The sequence below is a fragment of the Tenrec ecaudatus genome, chromosome 2 (assembly GCF_050624435.1).
Source record: "Tenrec ecaudatus isolate mTenEca1 chromosome 2, mTenEca1.hap1, whole genome shotgun sequence".
In the NCBI taxonomy this organism is placed as follows: Eukaryota; Metazoa; Chordata; class Mammalia; order Afrosoricida; family Tenrecidae; genus Tenrec; species Tenrec ecaudatus.
Window position 1 is genome coordinate 191,661,077 of NC_134531.1, and position 16,720 is coordinate 191,677,796.

General features: G+C 39.4%; 1 protein-coding gene and 1 non-coding gene across 6 annotated transcripts in view; both read right to left on the bottom strand.

The window, feature by feature from the left end:
* Positions 1 to 16,720, bottom strand: part of UIMC1 (ubiquitin interaction motif containing 1) — a 106,878-nt gene that overhangs the window by 42,821 nt on the left and 47,337 nt on the right. For 3 of the 5 annotated variants that reach the window (XM_075542007.1, XM_075542005.1, XM_075542006.1), the window contains exons 5-9: positions 16,452 to 16,551; positions 15,384 to 16,126; positions 10,340 to 10,404; positions 8,213 to 8,289; positions 4,258 to 4,361 (exon numbers count right to left, since the gene is read on the bottom strand). In XM_075542007.1, coding sequence (XP_075398122.1) covers positions 4,258 to 4,361; positions 8,213 to 8,289; positions 10,340 to 10,404; positions 15,384 to 16,126; positions 16,452 to 16,551 — 1,089 coding nt within the window. The remainder of the gene's footprint in view (positions 1 to 4,257; positions 4,362 to 8,212; positions 8,290 to 10,339; positions 10,405 to 15,383; positions 16,127 to 16,451; positions 16,552 to 16,720) is intronic. The other 2 variants (XM_075542008.1, XM_075542009.1) reach the window with 2 other exon arrangements.
* On the bottom strand, positions 3,772 to 3,832 carry LOC142442040 (U7 small nuclear RNA). The gene has a single exon (XR_012783302.1). It is a non-coding gene; the product is annotated as a U7 small nuclear RNA (small nuclear RNA).

Below are 16,720 nucleotides of genomic sequence, written 5' to 3' on the forward strand. Positions count from 1 at the left end.
TGCTGAAATTCTATGATGCTCACCCTCCGACACAACTGCTGAACCCAAAGCGGGTGAACAAGCAAACATGGTGAAGAAAGCTGATGGTGCCTGGCTATCAAAAGAGATAGCATCTGGGGTCTTAAAGGCTTGAAGATAAACAAGCAGCCATCTAGCTCAGAAGCAACAAAGCCCACATGGAAGAACACACCAGCCTGCGTGATCATGTGGTTCTGAAGGGATCAGTTATCAGGCATCAAAGAACAAAAAAATCATATCATTGGATGCACACCTCTATGATACGAATGCTAAGGACAAATGGGTGCATAAGTAAATGTGGCGAAGAAAGCTGATGGTGCCCGGCTATCAAAAGAGATAGTGTCTGGGGTCTTATAAAGGCTTGAAGGTAAACAAGCAGCCATCTAGCTCAGAAGCAACAAAGCCCACATGGAAGAAGCACACCAGTCTGTGCAATCACAAGGTGTCGAAGGGATCAGGTATAAGGCATCATCAGAAAAAACATCTTACCATAGTGAATTAAGAGGGGAGTGCAGAGTGGAGACCCAAGGCCCATTTGTCGGCCACTGGAGATCCCCTTGGTCCCCTTGCAAGGGGTCTAGGGGAGATGAGTCAGTCAGGGTGCGACATAGCACCGATGAAGAATACAGCTTTCCTCCAGTTCCTAAATGCTTCCTCCCCCCACTACCATGATCCGAATTCTACCTTGCAAGTATAGATAGAGGTTGTACACTGGTGCAAAAAAGGAGCTGGAGGCACAGGGAATCCAGGGTAGATGATACCTTCAGGACCAGGGGTGTGAGGGGCAATATTGGGAGAGTAGAGGGTGAGTGGGTTGGAAAGGGGGAACCGATTACAAGGATCTACATGTGACCTCCTCCCTGGGGGTCAGACAACAGAAAAGGGGGTGAAAGGAGACGTCGGACAGGGCAAGATATGACAAAATAATAATTTATAAATTATCAAGGGCTCATGCGGGAGGAGGGAGCGGGGAAGGGGGGGAGGGGGGAAGAGGACCTGATGCAGAGGGCTTAAGTGGAGAGCAAGTGCTTTGAAAATTATAAGGGCAAAGAATGTACAGATGTGCTTTACACAATTGATGTATGTATGGATTGTGCTAAGAGTTGTATTAGTACTTAATAAAATGTTAAAAAAAAATGTGCTGAAATACTCGGCTTACACACAAGTGTAAATGGTAAGTGGTGAGGTTGGAAGTCAAAGCCAAGTTTTCTAACTCCAATGTTAAGCTTTTTGCACTATATCACACACCTTCAAAAAAAACATCCAAGAATTTTAATACTACAAACAGAATTCCAGGGCAAGAATTTTTATATTACCCCTTTGTTATTTGTATACCCTTTAGAATAGTATTCTTTGTACACACAAAAATGTTTAGGCATCATGCCTCTAGTAAGACTTGCAACTAGTAAGTGACTCCCAGTGACTTAAAATTAAAGGCTCTATTATAGCAAACAGCAACAGTGAAAAGAAGCCATCCAATGTGAGAATGGCTACATAACGCTAGCCATTTAATATATACTGATCATGCGGGAGGGTACCCAAAACACCAGAATTGTGCTGGGCAGAACTAAGCTTTCATAATAAGCATTTTTCGCCCTAGGCAAGCATAGGGCAAGTCGCTCTGAGTTAGTGAACCCAGAGGCCCTGCCTGGAAAGATTATCTCTGACACAGTGAATTTTTTTGTGAAAGCAGTTTCGCTCAAACCTCACTTTTGTGTTGGCCAATTTAAGAGAACAGCGTGCAGTTGTGAAATTTTGTTTCCTGCTTGGGAAAAATGCTGCAGAAACTGTTGTGATGTTGAACACAGCTTTGGAGGAGAGCGTTATGGGAAAAATCAAGCACATAAGTGATTTTCTCATTTCAAAAAAGGTGAAATGTCAATTGATGACAAACCTCGTTCTGGACATCCATCAATTTCCCAAACGGATGAAAATGCTGACTTGTAGTGCATGTGGAGTTCATTCCACCAGCTCAGACTGTTCACCAAGCTTTCAATTTAGAAGTTCTGAAAAGACTGCATAATAGCGTGTGGTATAAAAGGCCCAATTTGTGGCAGATGGGGGACTGGTTTTGCCACCATGACAGTGCACCTGCTCACACAGCCATCTCAGTGTGCCAGTTTTGGGCAAAAACCAGCATGGGGTAGTTATATAGTCTGTTGTCAATTTGAGGATTAAGAGGGTAGGGGTGGAGTCTAGCCTATCAATCACTGTATAGCCAATGAGGCCTCTATGTGAGCCTGGCCTTCTCCTGAGGATTCTGGGAACTTCTCTATTCCTCGTTGGAGGCAGGAAACACATTCTCTCTCTGTTCACTCCCTGTGAGACATCCCTGTGGAGAAGACACATGGATAGAGGCTGATGAAGACAGACCTCTGGAGCTGGAGAAGGCACGTGGAGACCCCTGCCAGCACGGAGATGCTTGCAACACCACTGGACCCACAAGACTTCCCACCCACTGGCCTGTGATCTTCCTCCATTCGGTGTCATAGCATTTGTTTTTTGAGTCCGAAGAGGACTTCTATAGATTGGTATAGGACATATGGGCTAATATCAGACTTATGGACTTGATCTGGACTGGGCTGGGCTGTTTTCTCAATATACGATTGCTCTTTTATCTAAAGCTCTTTCTTATACACATATGAGTGTCTATGGATTTGTTTCTCTAGTCTACCCAGACTAACATACCTCTCTTGCCCCCACACACCTTACTCACCTGACCTGGCTCCATGTGACTTTTTTTGTTTCCACGAATAAAGATGGATGTGAAAAGATAGCAATTTGACAACTTAGAAGAGGTGAATAAAAAAATGAGGGAGGTGCTGTCAGCCATCCAAACAGATCAGTTTGAAAAATGTTTCCAAAAAATAGAATCACAGATTTGACAAATATGTTAAGTGTAATGGAGAGTCCTTTGAAGGTAAGAAGGTTGTTTTGCCAGAAAACGTAAATACATTGCTTTGGAAAAAATTCCGCTGTTTTTTTTTCCTGGTTCCCCCTCATATATGTGTGAGCATATACCCTATAAATTCTAAATAGGGCTCATGTTCTTTTACACAAAGAAGTCTACCTTCATTAACTAAAGTTTGTGGGGCTTCTATTATTTCAGGATGACTACATTAATAGCAACCCCTCCATTTAGAAGGTTCTGATACCAGAGATCATGTTGGTATTATCTAGTAGTTGCTCTACTGCAGTGAGTATTCTACCTTCCTATCACCAACGATATAAGGAGATCTTGGCCTGTTGTGTGACAAATCAGGTTCCAGGAAACCAGGCAGTGTGCATGATTCATGAAAGCAGGGTTTCCACCTAGTTTCCTGCAGTGCACATACTGGGAAGGGGATTTAACCTTTGCTGTACAAACGGTTTAAAAAAAATAGATGAAAGGGAATGAAAGAATTAAGACCTTATAAGGTACTCAGGATAAAATAGTGCATACAAATGTAATCAAAATCTTTGTTTCCACAGAAGAATGTGTGAGCCTTAAGCTACCTTTCACAGCAACACATTGAAATGTACTACAGTAATATTTGGTCGTTTGAGTTTTTGTCAGAGACAACATGAAAAGCACATACTGAGAATCTTAACCAGGAGTATAAACTTGAAACACTCAACTTCATGGTGGTTGCTAGATATGTAAAGATAGGAACGGTAAAAATGCAAATTAGAGTTTTGCTTATTCTGTCATGTAGTTGTTCCTACTTAGCATTTCTTTTTTTTTATTGTTAAATAGCTGTTTTACTGGTGTGTGGGGGTTTTCCGGGAAAACCAGAAAACCTGCTAGCCAAATTCTAAAAGAGCTGTTACACTGGGGTTTTTTTATTTTATTTTTTTCCTACTTAGCATTTCTGATCATGTTAAGAAATGAGGGGTGAAAGTTATGCCATAATATAAACATACTGGGTTTTTCCGAGATTGTTCAAGTCTGTTTACTTAGCTACATTAATGGAAACTACACTAGACTTCAGAGACAAACTATACTCTTATTCTAATTCTCTTAATATTAACAATGTGGATTTAACTTTTTAAACAATGGTAATAACAGGTATAAAAATACTTAAGAATGGTAACTACTGGTTTTAGAAAGTGCTGAAAAGATCTCAACTCTAAGTATCTCTCCTCTCCCTGAGATATTCCAACAACTACAATTCACCGTCACCTAAAACCTTTCAGCCAAGGTCAATGTTTCAATCAGAAAGAAAACACTTGAAAAAAATGACAAAAAAGATTATTCACCTCCTGATCTGTCATTACCATTTTTATTTCATCTGGGAGCTCTCTGCTCGATGGTGAACCTTCTCTTTCAAGATCAGGAATTTCAGGGGAACTTAGTTGTGTTTCTGGAATTAAAAAAAAATCCACATGATTTCTCATCTTAGAAACAATTCCACTCTTTTTCATCCAGTGTTTTCATAGTTAAAAACAAACACTATTTTCCCTAAAGTTTAGGGTTTGATACTACAGTAGCAATGTAAATAAACCTATTTTCTCTTATAGCTTTAATAGGCATAATTTAGCTATACTACAAATCACCCATGTTTGATGAGTTTTGACAAATGTACATAGTCATGTAACACCATCGCAATTAATTATAAACATTTTCATTCTCAAAATGTTCTCTCATAGTCTTTTGCAATCAGCCCCCTTTCACTTGGCCCCATGCTATAAACCATCTTCTCTGTATCCCTATAGTAGTTTGGTAGCTTCCAGAATAAGTGAAATAATTTATCACAAGTCTTTTAACCCCAGTATTAACATTCACAGGTTTTTATTTTCTATAAAAATAAATACACCATAAAATTGAGCTGCCTCATTGCTATGAAGCCAATTCCAATTGATACGGGCACTATAATCTCAAAACAAACTCAGCCATGGAGTCAATTCTGACTCATAGGGAGCCTACAGAACTAGGGAGAACTGTCTCTGTGGGTTTCTGAGACTATGACTCTTTATGAAGTCTAGTGGTTGGTGGTTTTGAACTGCTGACCCTCAGTTGGGTTACAACCCAACTTGTAACCACTACGGGTAAAACTGCCCCATAGGGTTTCCAAGACCATAAATACTTATAAAACCAGACTTCAACACATTTCTCCCATGGAGCAGCTGGAGGTTTCAAATCACCCACCTTTCGCTTAGTAGCCAAGCATTTTGAATACTGCACCATTAGCTCCCCTAAGAAGGCTTAGCTCGTCAGGAAAAAACAATGGTAGTAGCATGTACAAATATGGGCATGAGACCATACTCCTGCTTCCTGTGCAAAGTGATTACCACTACAAAGGGGTTGCAACTTTTAGAGTATTATAGACCTCTGGAGCTGTCAGAAATATGAGACAAAAGGAAATAGGTAGCATGGAATACCACATTCAATCTGTGTTTCAACCATTTAGAACAAAATTTCCAGGCAATTAAGATGCACAGCTCCTAAATTGTATACTTAAAGAAGAGTCTCAGAAGTTTGGCTTCATGAAGAAGTTACACTTTCTTGGAAAAAGGAGCATTAATGTTATAGAAACCTTTTGTGATCTCATTTAGAAGTGGTTTATGTCAGCAACAGTGAGACTTAATTACTAAGCTAATGACAGCAAGTCTTGATCATAAAAGCAGTCTAACCTCAGTCATGAAGGGCTTGCTTTTCCCTCTCTCTTGGCCTAGGGCTTTCAAGTTCCTCCTGGGAGATAGTGGGTGGCTTGCCATGCACTCCTCCAGCCAAGAGAGACGGAGTGACTGAGCAGCCAGAGAGGAAGGGTCAAGACTTTCTTCTCACACACACAGCACAGCAGTCATGAGTGCTTCCGACAAGTCAGAGTGCACTTGGTAGTGGGGTCCTTTAGTGGTATCATTAAGCAATAATCCAAATACATTTAAAATTAATTTTAAATCACTTTTAATAAAAACCAACATAGTTAATGTTAAAATATAAATAAATCAAAGGCCTTTGACATACTACTAAGTGTTAAAACATACATATAGAACTTCCTAGACTACATGTAAACAAAATTTGAGTCTCTGTGGATAAAAAGTTTAAAAATAAATAAATAAAAAGGGATTTTCAAAACACTCATTGAAAATTGCCATTATCTTTCCCATTTTTCCACACATATTTTGAAGCTCCCTCGTACTGCTCTCTGTTACACTCACAGGTTAAACGAGACCTAAGAGGAAGTCAGATATGATGTCAATGACTTACAGTAACATTTGCACACTACTTGCTATCCACAGAATTTGTTTTTTTAAAAATCATTTTATTTGGGGGCTCATAGGACTCATCACAATCCATACATACATCCACTGGGTCAAGCACATTTGTTGCCCCCATCATTCTCAAAACATTTGCTTTGTACCCCTAGCCCTTGGTATAAGCTCATTTTCCCCTCTCTGCCCGCTACCCCTCCTTCATGAACCCTGGATAATTTATAAATTGTTATTATTTTGTTATAGCTTACACTGTCCAACCTCCCCCGCTTCACCCACTTTTCTGTTGTCCATCCCCAGTGAGGAAGTTAAATGCATATCCTTGTAATTGGTTCCTCCTTTCTACCCTACCAGCCCTACACCCTTCTGGTATCGCCATTCTCATTACTGGTCTTGAGTGGTTCATCTGTCCTGGATTCTCTGTTTCTAGTTCCTATCCATACCAGTGTACATGCTCTGGGCTAGCCAGATTTGTAAGGTATAATTGGGATCATGATCGTTGGGGGGCGGAAGTATTTAAGTAGAGGAAAGTTTTGTTTCATCGTTGCTACACTGCACCCTTACTGGCTCGTCTCCTCTTCATGACCCTTCTGTAAGGAGATGTCACGTTGCCTACTGATGGGCTTTGGGTCCTCCCCCCTCATTCACAATATGATTTTTTGTTCTGATGATGCCTGATACATGATCCCTTCGACACCATGATCACACAGGTTGGTGTGCTTCTTCCATGTGGGCTTTGTTGCTTCCGAGCTAGATGGCCACTTGTTTGCCTTCAAGCCTTTAAGACCCAGATGCTATATCTTTTGAAAGCTTGGCACCATCAGCTTTCTTCACCACATTTGCTTATGTACCCGCTTTGTCTTCAGTGATTGTGTCAGGAAGGTGAGCATCATAGAATGCCAGTTTAATAGAAAGTGTTCTTTCATTGAAGGAGTACTTGAGTGGAGGCCCAATGTCCATCTGCTACCTTAATATTAAACCTGTAAATACATGCACACAGATCTATTTCCCTGTTCTCATATATAAACAGATCTACATATGTCCATGCCTGTATTTAGACCTCTATAAGTGCCCTTTGCCTCCTAGTTCTTTCCTCTATTTCCTTTTACTTTCCTCTTGTCCCACTCTCATGCTCAGCCTTCATTTGGGTTTCAGTAATACCTCTCAGTTACATTACCCTTAATCAAGTCCTACCAGGCCTCTTACACCCTCCTCGCCATGGATTTTGCTAGCCACAGAGTTTAAATGTTAATAGAAATTCCTTCCATCTCTCACATAAGGAGGAGGAGTGATTAAATATAATGGGCTCTACTTTTAAGAAAATCTAAATAAGAAAATAGAAACTAAAACAAATTCCTTAGAAAGTAATGGTTCATGTCATACCATCATTCTTCATATTATATGATCATTCAACTCAAAAGTTCTCTTAAATAGTACACATTAGTTTAAATTCTCATATATCTAAATCCACCTATGTGCAACTTTGTATGAGCATCTATTGTGCCAAAAGTAAGGAATACATGTCTTCATTTCTACAACTAAGAAGTTTTAAAGAGGTACCTCATCTGAAATTTTTTAAAAGTCGGTGGCAGAGTTGTGCCCAAAATTTAATTCTAGACTCCCTACACGAAAAGATTTCAGTGAATGGCAAGGCAGAACCAACTAGGCTCTGTGAAAAGTCTACCTTAATGATAAGCAGATGGGAAGGCAGACCAATTCTGAGAATGCCTAAACTAGCCATAAAGTTATCTTGGCTCTGAAAGTAGTTAATTAAGTAAGTGCTATTCCTTATAAGTCGCCGCTATCTCTGATAAACCTCAGAAGCAAACAAGCAGACAAAAGAGATAAAAGATTGAAAATCAGAGCCTATTTGTAAAAATGTATGTGTATGTATGTATGTAAACATGCATACTAATAAGTCTCATATAAACTCCTCAAAGTGCTTTGGCATTAAAAGGTAGAAAACTATGTATCAATAACATCACAGTGGGGTGCTTACCAGGACAAACAGTGATTTCTTCTGCAGAATTCTCTGGCATAAGGACTGAGCTTCTCTTACTGGTTAAAGCAGCAATGCTGAAAAAAGAACCAAATCCCAAGTGAATTCCCGGTAAAATAAATCAGAGCACAGGGCCAAAAGCAACAGTGAGTCATTCACAAAGCCACAGGTAATCTGATACCTGCTGTCAAAGCCCACAAAAGCACAACAGGGAGGTAAGAAATCAGTAGTGCACCCTCTAGGCCAGAAAGAGGGGAATAAGCATGCTCACAACTTCAGTGCCAGTGAAAAGGCTGAATGAGGAGAACCCATTTTTGGAGTCGCACAAAGGAAGGCTGAAGGCTAGCCTATCTGTGAATAGCACAGAAGACAAAGCCTCCACTCAATTCCAAGGATGCCAAAAGCATTTTATAACCTCCATCTCAGCCTTCTGAAGACTAGAGATTTGTAATTGCTTAAGAAGGGACATGGAGATTCTCCTGACAACACATCAGCTTTTTCCTTCGCCTTGCAGTGAAATTTCCTCTTTTATCTCAAGATGTGTCTTTCTTCTAAGCAACAAAAATAAGCTACAATACCAAGCTGCCCTGCAGCAAACATTGGTCCACACAAGTTGAATATCTCTTCCGAGCAAATCTTAATTATGAATGGTTTCCTTCATCTGATCTGACCTCTTTTTTCCCTGCCTCGCTCATGGAGTGCAATCGTTTTCTGAATAGAAACACATGGCTGAGAGATCTGAGCATCCCAAGTAGCCCCCCGCCCCCCACCCCTGTGCTTCATAGAGCGCGATGATTAGTTTGATCAAGTGTCAAGGCTGCAAGAGGACATTTAAAAACACAAATCTTCACATCAACCAAGAACCACTAAGCGAGAATAGCCACCGCTGATTCATGATAAATAACTAAATCCCGATAGTAAACCACAAGTGATTTCATTCTCTAAATAAAACATCACAAAACATTTTTTTTAATAAACCCAAGCAAGAGAGAGTTTACTCTGCATGTAACATCAGGGCTCTATTTAAAGGGTTCATCACAAAACAATTAACTGCCATTTATAAAATGGGCTAATCAACTTGAAGTCAAACCGCATTGCCTGTGATTCCAACTATCTCTTGGTGACAAAGCATATAATCATTTATTAAAGCCTACATCTGCTCTGTACCGAGCTCACCACAATAAAACAGAGAGGCCTACAGGAAGCAGAAGGCCCATTCCACTTAAAGGCACTTTCAAAGCTGTCTTAGCAGCAGAAAAATCAAACCAAAACCATAATCTTTAACCTAGGAAGAAATGCCTCATAGTCTAAAAGATTAAGACCACCACCTAAATTACGCCAAATGGTAACTGTGCCTCCACGTCCCTGTAGAAGATGATGGTCACTCCACGCAAAATTAAACTTGAAAAATTCCTAAAGGTCAACTACTGGATGAAAAAAAAAATGACTGAAAGCCTGATTCAGTTAGCAGTGTAGTTGCAAGCCAACAACCACTATCCATTATTAGAGAGAGAAGGCTTCAGAAGGTAAGTAACCCCCATCAATCAATCAGCAAGAATGACGGAGGCAGTGAACAAATATAAGGGAAAGATGAGATATTATCTGATTAAAAGTTAGACATACAGGTCAGAGAGGGAGGATGATAAGGATTCTGTGTGCCCTGAATAATCTGAAGACTCCAAGCGGACGTATGTTTTAGAAGTGGACATTAAGAGTATGCAGACAAAATAAGCAGAAGACGGAAAAGGGAGAAAGGGAACATCGCACAGAAGGACTGTAAAGAGTCTTCAAATTAACATAGGAAGGTGGGATAGTTGGTTAAGCAGAGAGTACGTAGTGGCAGGATTCAACTACTTTTGAGGCGCAATGTAAATGGAAAGCACGCTGTGACAAGTGGAATAGATGAGGAAACCTTAAGATCCCCTGAAAACGTAACATTCTAGACTTCTATGAGATGCACATTTGAGAACCGGGAGACAATAACAATTTCTCATAGTCAGAGCTTACAGTGGAGCTAAAAGCTCCGTGGTAAGCTGTCCCTGGACAGTATCACTCCTGTGGTTCATCTCCCTTACGCCGGCACCATCAGAGGAGAGTGCTGAACAGCAGCAACATACAAAATCTCACCTCTGTGAGGCAGGTACAGAGTTTCCTTCTTCACAAGTTTCTTCAACAAATAGATCTTGAGAAGACTGAAAAGAAATATGTAACATCCTAAATATACAAGCACAGATGAATAAGTTTAGTTTACCTTGCTTTAAAAAAGCGTTCAATAGTCTACTCAGCAATTAGCAATAAGAATAAAATATTGTGTATAAATCAACATTTTACATAAAATGAGCGCACGGAGCCTGTGGAGTCAGACTAGGATATCAGTTTCAGTAGAATCACCTACTATTTTTGATAGCTGGGGAAAATCACCTCTGAATCTGCTTTCCTCATTGTAAAATGGGCCTTAAGATTGCTTCAGAGGATGGTTTTATAAGAATTAAATAAGATAATGCATCCAATGCACTTTGTAAAATGCAAGATCTACAATGAGGTTAATTTGTAAAGCAAATGAATTAAAATTTCAGAAAAGCAATTATAAAACTTTTCTCATGGAAGAATGAAATAGGGAAGTCCAGATTTCAGAGGGAACACTCCGTTAAGGCGAACACTGCAAAGCACAAAAGAAGTCTGAGTACAGCCAAGCCATCACAGAGGGCCACTCAAAAGAGTAGGTTATATAGAGTCCTTTTGCTACAATCTGTCACTACGGTTTTGAAGTCTGCCTGCAGAGATATCTTCTAAGAGTAACAAACAGAGACCAGATAAGAAAAAGATGACATTATTTGATGAATGGTAGAGTTAGTGCAAAGGTCAGCTCATTAAATGTAGCTACACAGAAAAACCAGCCACTGCTGCTTTAGGGAGACTTCTGGGAAAGTGCTTGTACTGCGAAGTTTCTTCCAGTAGATGAAAACTACTGGCTGAAGTTTACATATCTCCCAAAAGAACATAAATAACCTACACAAGGTGGGCATATCTCTCTACTACTCAGGTAAATCATGAAATATACTAAAAAACAGAAATAGCTGACTTGAGCCTTCAGTGAACTGGAAGATAAAGTTGTACAATGACTGGGAATGTAGCCATTATGAAAAATGAGGGTTGAACAAAACTGTCAAAAGGACTAAAATACAACAGCAATAAATACTTCATCTATTTGTTTGAACTCAGCAGTGACAAGACACAGCTTCAGTCCAGAAATCTTCCCCCAGAGTGGAACAATACTGACACCTAGTGTCCACCTAACAGTTTCAGAAACAATCAAAGTGTTATAAAATAACCCCATTTCTACCTTTGCTGTAGGCTACAGCTTACCTCTCTCTCCTTTCCCAGTGAATCGTTTTGTTTGTTTTTTCAATATTGGGTGCCTATTAGGTGTCAGTCCTAAACTAAATCACTTTACAAGCATTATCTCCTTTCATTTCCCCCAAGAATATTAATTATTACCATCAATTCCAACTCATAATGACCCTACAGGACAGGAAAGAAGTGCTCCTGCTATGTTTTCCAGACTGTGAATCTTTAAGGGAGTAGAAAGACTTATTTTTCCCGTGGAGGGACTGGTGGTTTCAAACTTCTGACCTTGCAGTTAGCAGCCGACATGTATGTATCCCACTATGTCATAGGGTATAAATTATTATTTTAGAAATGAAGGCAAAACTTTTGAGAAGTTCAAACAATTTGCCAAATATCATTTATTTGGAATTTTTGACTCCCAAATCCATGCTCTAGCCACTACAGCTAAAATGTTTTGCTCAAATTAATGTTCTTCCCAACCAATTTCAGCATAGATCCCCAAACATCTTCATTTTAATATATGATTTTTCATTTCTAAATTTATACCTAGCTGGCTGTCATCTGAGCCTAGGAGTAATATTAGACTCTTGTAGAATATAAAAATAAAGAGTAAATCAAGTACACACCAATGGAAATACCTGAATCTAATCAAGGCAAACAAGGAAGGTGGATAGGAATTTAACTTTTAAGAAAAGATGCTGTCGTCTAATCAATGCATGGCACTCTGTCTAAAGAAACTTTGAAGTTTGGTAAGTCGATGTCCTTACATACCTACCCAATGTAATCATGTCTGGGAAACAAAAGGCAGTACTTGGGGCTTTTGAAAAAAGTAAAGCTCAGACTCTAAAATATAGTAACCACATCAATGTACTGGCCACCTCTACCTTCTGGTCCTAAGGCCTTGTCAAGGAGACCTACCAACCTCCTTTAACGATGTCTCTTTTGATGTGTGAGGCCACAAACTAGCTTCATTTGATTCAAAGTTCTATCATCCTAAGCTATTTTCACCAAGGTGAACGTTTTTCTGCATTTCTATTTCTAGAGTCCTCTCATTTGTTAACATTCCAATGTTGTTACTTTCAATAGAAAATATGTAACAAATATATGGTATTTTTCTACCCTAAATTCTTAAAAACAAAAGATCGAGAGGTAAGATTACACTTGTAAGGTTTCCATTATTTACCTATGCAATTTATTGTTTGTTTTGGTTATAAGAGTCAGTGAGACAGGTATTCTCAGAACACATTGCTAGGGGAAGTTTTTACAAATTTGAACCTTTCTGAAAGGAAATTTGGTAAATAGCAGCAAGTTGTGGTTCTGTGTGTGTGGTTTCTTAAGTGTTCATAAATCTAATCCTATCTGGTTCCCCATCTCTAAGGAAATGAATTTTAAATAAATAAAAGTTTTATAGAGAATAATGTTTACCATAATCAAAATATACAGAAATAGAAAAGTGGTTTAAAAAACTCTATCTGTAAGTTGGAATATTATGTGATCATTAAAAATAAACTTACAAGGGATAATGATGGCAACAAATGTGCAAATGTGCTTGACACAATGGATGTATGTATGGATTGTGATAACAGTTGTACAAGCCCCCAATAAAATGATTTATAAATAAATAAATATAAACTTATAGGTATTGAGAAAGGGAGGAATGATGGGGGGTGAAAAAAATCACATAGAGGGTTTAACAGGATATTGCTGTTGATTTCATTTCTTGATATAAATTGTGTAAATATATATAGTACGTTTTTTTTTTAATCCCTCTAGATTCCTTATCCCTCAAAACTATCCCTCAAAAAATAGTGGTCTGAGTGGCCTAAAAACAGGGACAGTAAAATTGAAATGGACTTGTAAATCTTTAATGACAACAAATAAACTTACAGTTTTAACATCATGCAAAAAGATTCTATGTTGGAAAACAGAGATTATATGTTGCTCTAAAAATACAACTATACCTGATCAAAATTAAGGAAAAAACCATGAGACTACATCAGTTGATGGTAGGATTATGAATTCTTTCAACTTTTCAGCATGTTTTTTTTTTTTAAAGGCTTGTAGTTCATTCAAGGATCGTTTGCTGGCCCTTAAGAGCGTTTTCCAGTCCAGTGTGTTGGGGCACCACGCCCTGGCCCCAAAGTCCACTTTCAGCATTCCCTGGGGACCCTGCCACTCCATTCCCTTTCAGCATGTTTTTAACATTTCTATAACTGCTGTTAATGTCCATGGTGTATACTTACTAAGGTTGTCAGCTGGTCTCTTTTTATTATTACTGAAGACTGCCCCTTATTCCTCCTACCCCATTGCAGCAACGGGCTCACAGCCAGCCATCTGTACAATCTGAGCTACTCCCCTTTCACATAACATGGTTGACTGGGCTAGGGAAGGCCACTATCCCCGAATGGGCCCAATGCCTTTGCTGAAAATTTAGAATTGGAATTGGGAAAGAGAAAATCTTTCTGTGTGTAAATTAGCATTTAGGGTGCTGTAAGATTTGGTGTCTTCCAACTAGCTTGTATAATAGAGAAGCAAAGGAAATCAGTCTGCAGGGAGAAGTGAAGCAAATCTAAGACAGAGATGAGAAAAATTACAGGTGGTTTTCTAGACCCAATACCTTCTTGCAGGCTTAGTTATGAACCAATTTTAGAATTTAGAAGGTATTCTGCTTGTTGGTAGTAGCCAAATACTATCAACCACTAACAGTGGTCTGTTCTTGAAGCTAAGGTGTGTCAAAATAAGCCAGTCACCAGGTTTTAGCCACTTCTAGGCTGTCCAAAGGCATTGCTTCCAAATCTCAGAACCTGACATAAGTCTACACTCTAGCACACTGGCACTAGGATCTCCAGGTTAACAACCTCAATTATAAGAAACAGCTAATCTTGACTCTTGTGGCGCTAATTAATTCTTTCTCAAGTATGAAGCATGCCTGGGTTATAAATGACAAACAAGACATGTTATTACAAGTAATACCTAGTTTTCCTTTAGAAATGGAGTGTCATAGAATTGTTAAGCAAAATGCCTTCTGTTCCCATAAGGCAATCTTTCCAAAATGTGAAGAGGGTTGTTAAGAATGACCCCTACGGAACTCCCAACAAATGATTTTCTAGTATCCATAATCGAAGAAGTCATTAAAACAAGAGTTGAGACGCAGGATTTGTTATTCCCATGTTTTTACAGGAAAATTAGGATTCAGAGAGCTATGTGGCTTGCTCAAAGACATGTAGCTGTTAAAGCATGAAAACCAAAATTCTAATTCGAAAGATATGCTCGCTCCATGATGCCATAGTTTCTCACAGCTATTTCCTGAACCTATATAAGAGAGACAGAATGAATAAAAGAACAGAAAAATAAAACCAAAACCTCAAAAGTTCAGTAACAGAAAAACAGCAACAACAAAAAATAGGATATTCCTAAAATAAAATATACCAGCTATTTACAAAGATAGCTTATAAAGAGCATGTGGTTGTTTTTGCAATATTCAGGGGGTGTGGGAGAAGGATATCTTAAAAGGATACAGTCATCAGAAAACAAAACCAGAAAAAGCAACCACCAAAGAATATTGTTCATTTTGCTTAAAAATTTAAGATAATTTTATATGCGTAGAAATATTCATTTGAAATAAATATACTCAAAATATTGTTGCCTCCCACTTAGTGCTGTCCTTTTTCTTCTTCATACCCTTCTGTACTTTCCTAATTTTCTGCAGTGAGCATGTATTTAATAATCAGGAATAAAAGAGCAAGCAAAGAACAAACAGGTAAAAAGTCCTTGATTAGTCTTTGAACAAATCGTCCTTAGATAAGGCATCACTGGCCCTTACCTGACCATGACTGGTTGTTGGTTCTTCCTCCAACAAAAGTTTCTCTTTCAAGCTTTTAATTGGACTTTCTTGGAAATCCTTGGGTTTTGAGTGCCAGACAGATGCCCTAGACTCCTGCCTCTCCTCTGTATCTTCATCTCCCATGTCTTCTGAGATGCCTTCATTATTTTCACTAGCCTGATCTCCTTGGCCATGTTCATTTTGGGTCACAGAAGGTAACATAGGTAACACTGGTTCCCCAAACCCTTTTTTTTTAAGGAGCTGCCTCTGAGCCATTTTAAGACTCTTTTGATAAACCTCTAACTGGCAGAGGATAACCTTGGTATACTGGTTCGGGTCTACTCCAGTAGGGCAAAATGGAATACCCCAGAAGTAATGCACAGTGTTCCCAATGCCCTGGAATCCTCCAGCATCTGCTGGGATAGGCAGACAGTGCCTAGATGTGGCCCCCCTGCCCTGGGCAGTTTGGAGAAAAGCACAGCCCCTCCCAGTACTTTCCTGTGGCTTCTCACACTGGTTGTGCTCAGCCAAGTGGCCAGTACATCTGTCAAAACACTGAACGTTCTCATTCTCAAAGACTGGGTGGCTTGATTGGTCCCCGCTTCCTGAGCTGCCAGAGACCGGCTCCTCTTCAGTGTTTTCAGTGTGGTCCCAGGGCTCCTCTCTTTCCTCAGCCTCGTTTCCCTGACTGATATGTGAGCCTTTAAACAGTGATGGAGGTACCGGCTGCCATATGCCTGTAGGTATTTGAGAAAAAGTAGGGCTAAAAGACAAACTGTTTTTATGAAGAAGATTTGATAAGCTATCACTAGGATTACTTAATGTAAGAAAGGCTCTTCTATTAAAGTAGAGCCTTCTATTAAGAGGGTTTAACCAAATGTTGGCTTTTCCTTGGAGATAAAAGTATGCTGGATATTTATGAAATCTCCACTACTTTCTGATTTCACCTCTTTCATATCATCAGAGGGAACTGGGCATCTCTGTTACATCAACAATCAGTCTAAAAGCCCTATTATGTGGTCCTACTTGATGAGTGGAAGGAGTCAGAACAGGGAGACATGCCTTCAGTGGTCCCAGAGTCTGTGGTTTTCTCTTGGTAGGACTGTGAAGACGGTCCAGTGGCAAGAGGTCGAGAGCTGGTAGCAGAGGCATCAGAAGGCCGGCAACTCTGAAACAAGTGATCCCACCCCAGACCAGGTTTATTAATAATGTAACTATTCATGAAGGGCCACAGGAAGAACAAAAAGGGGAATTCACTGTCCTAATAGCTGTACTCTTGAAATGCATTTGGAATTCCTACCCTGTGGCAAAGCTACACTAGAGCACGACATTAACCC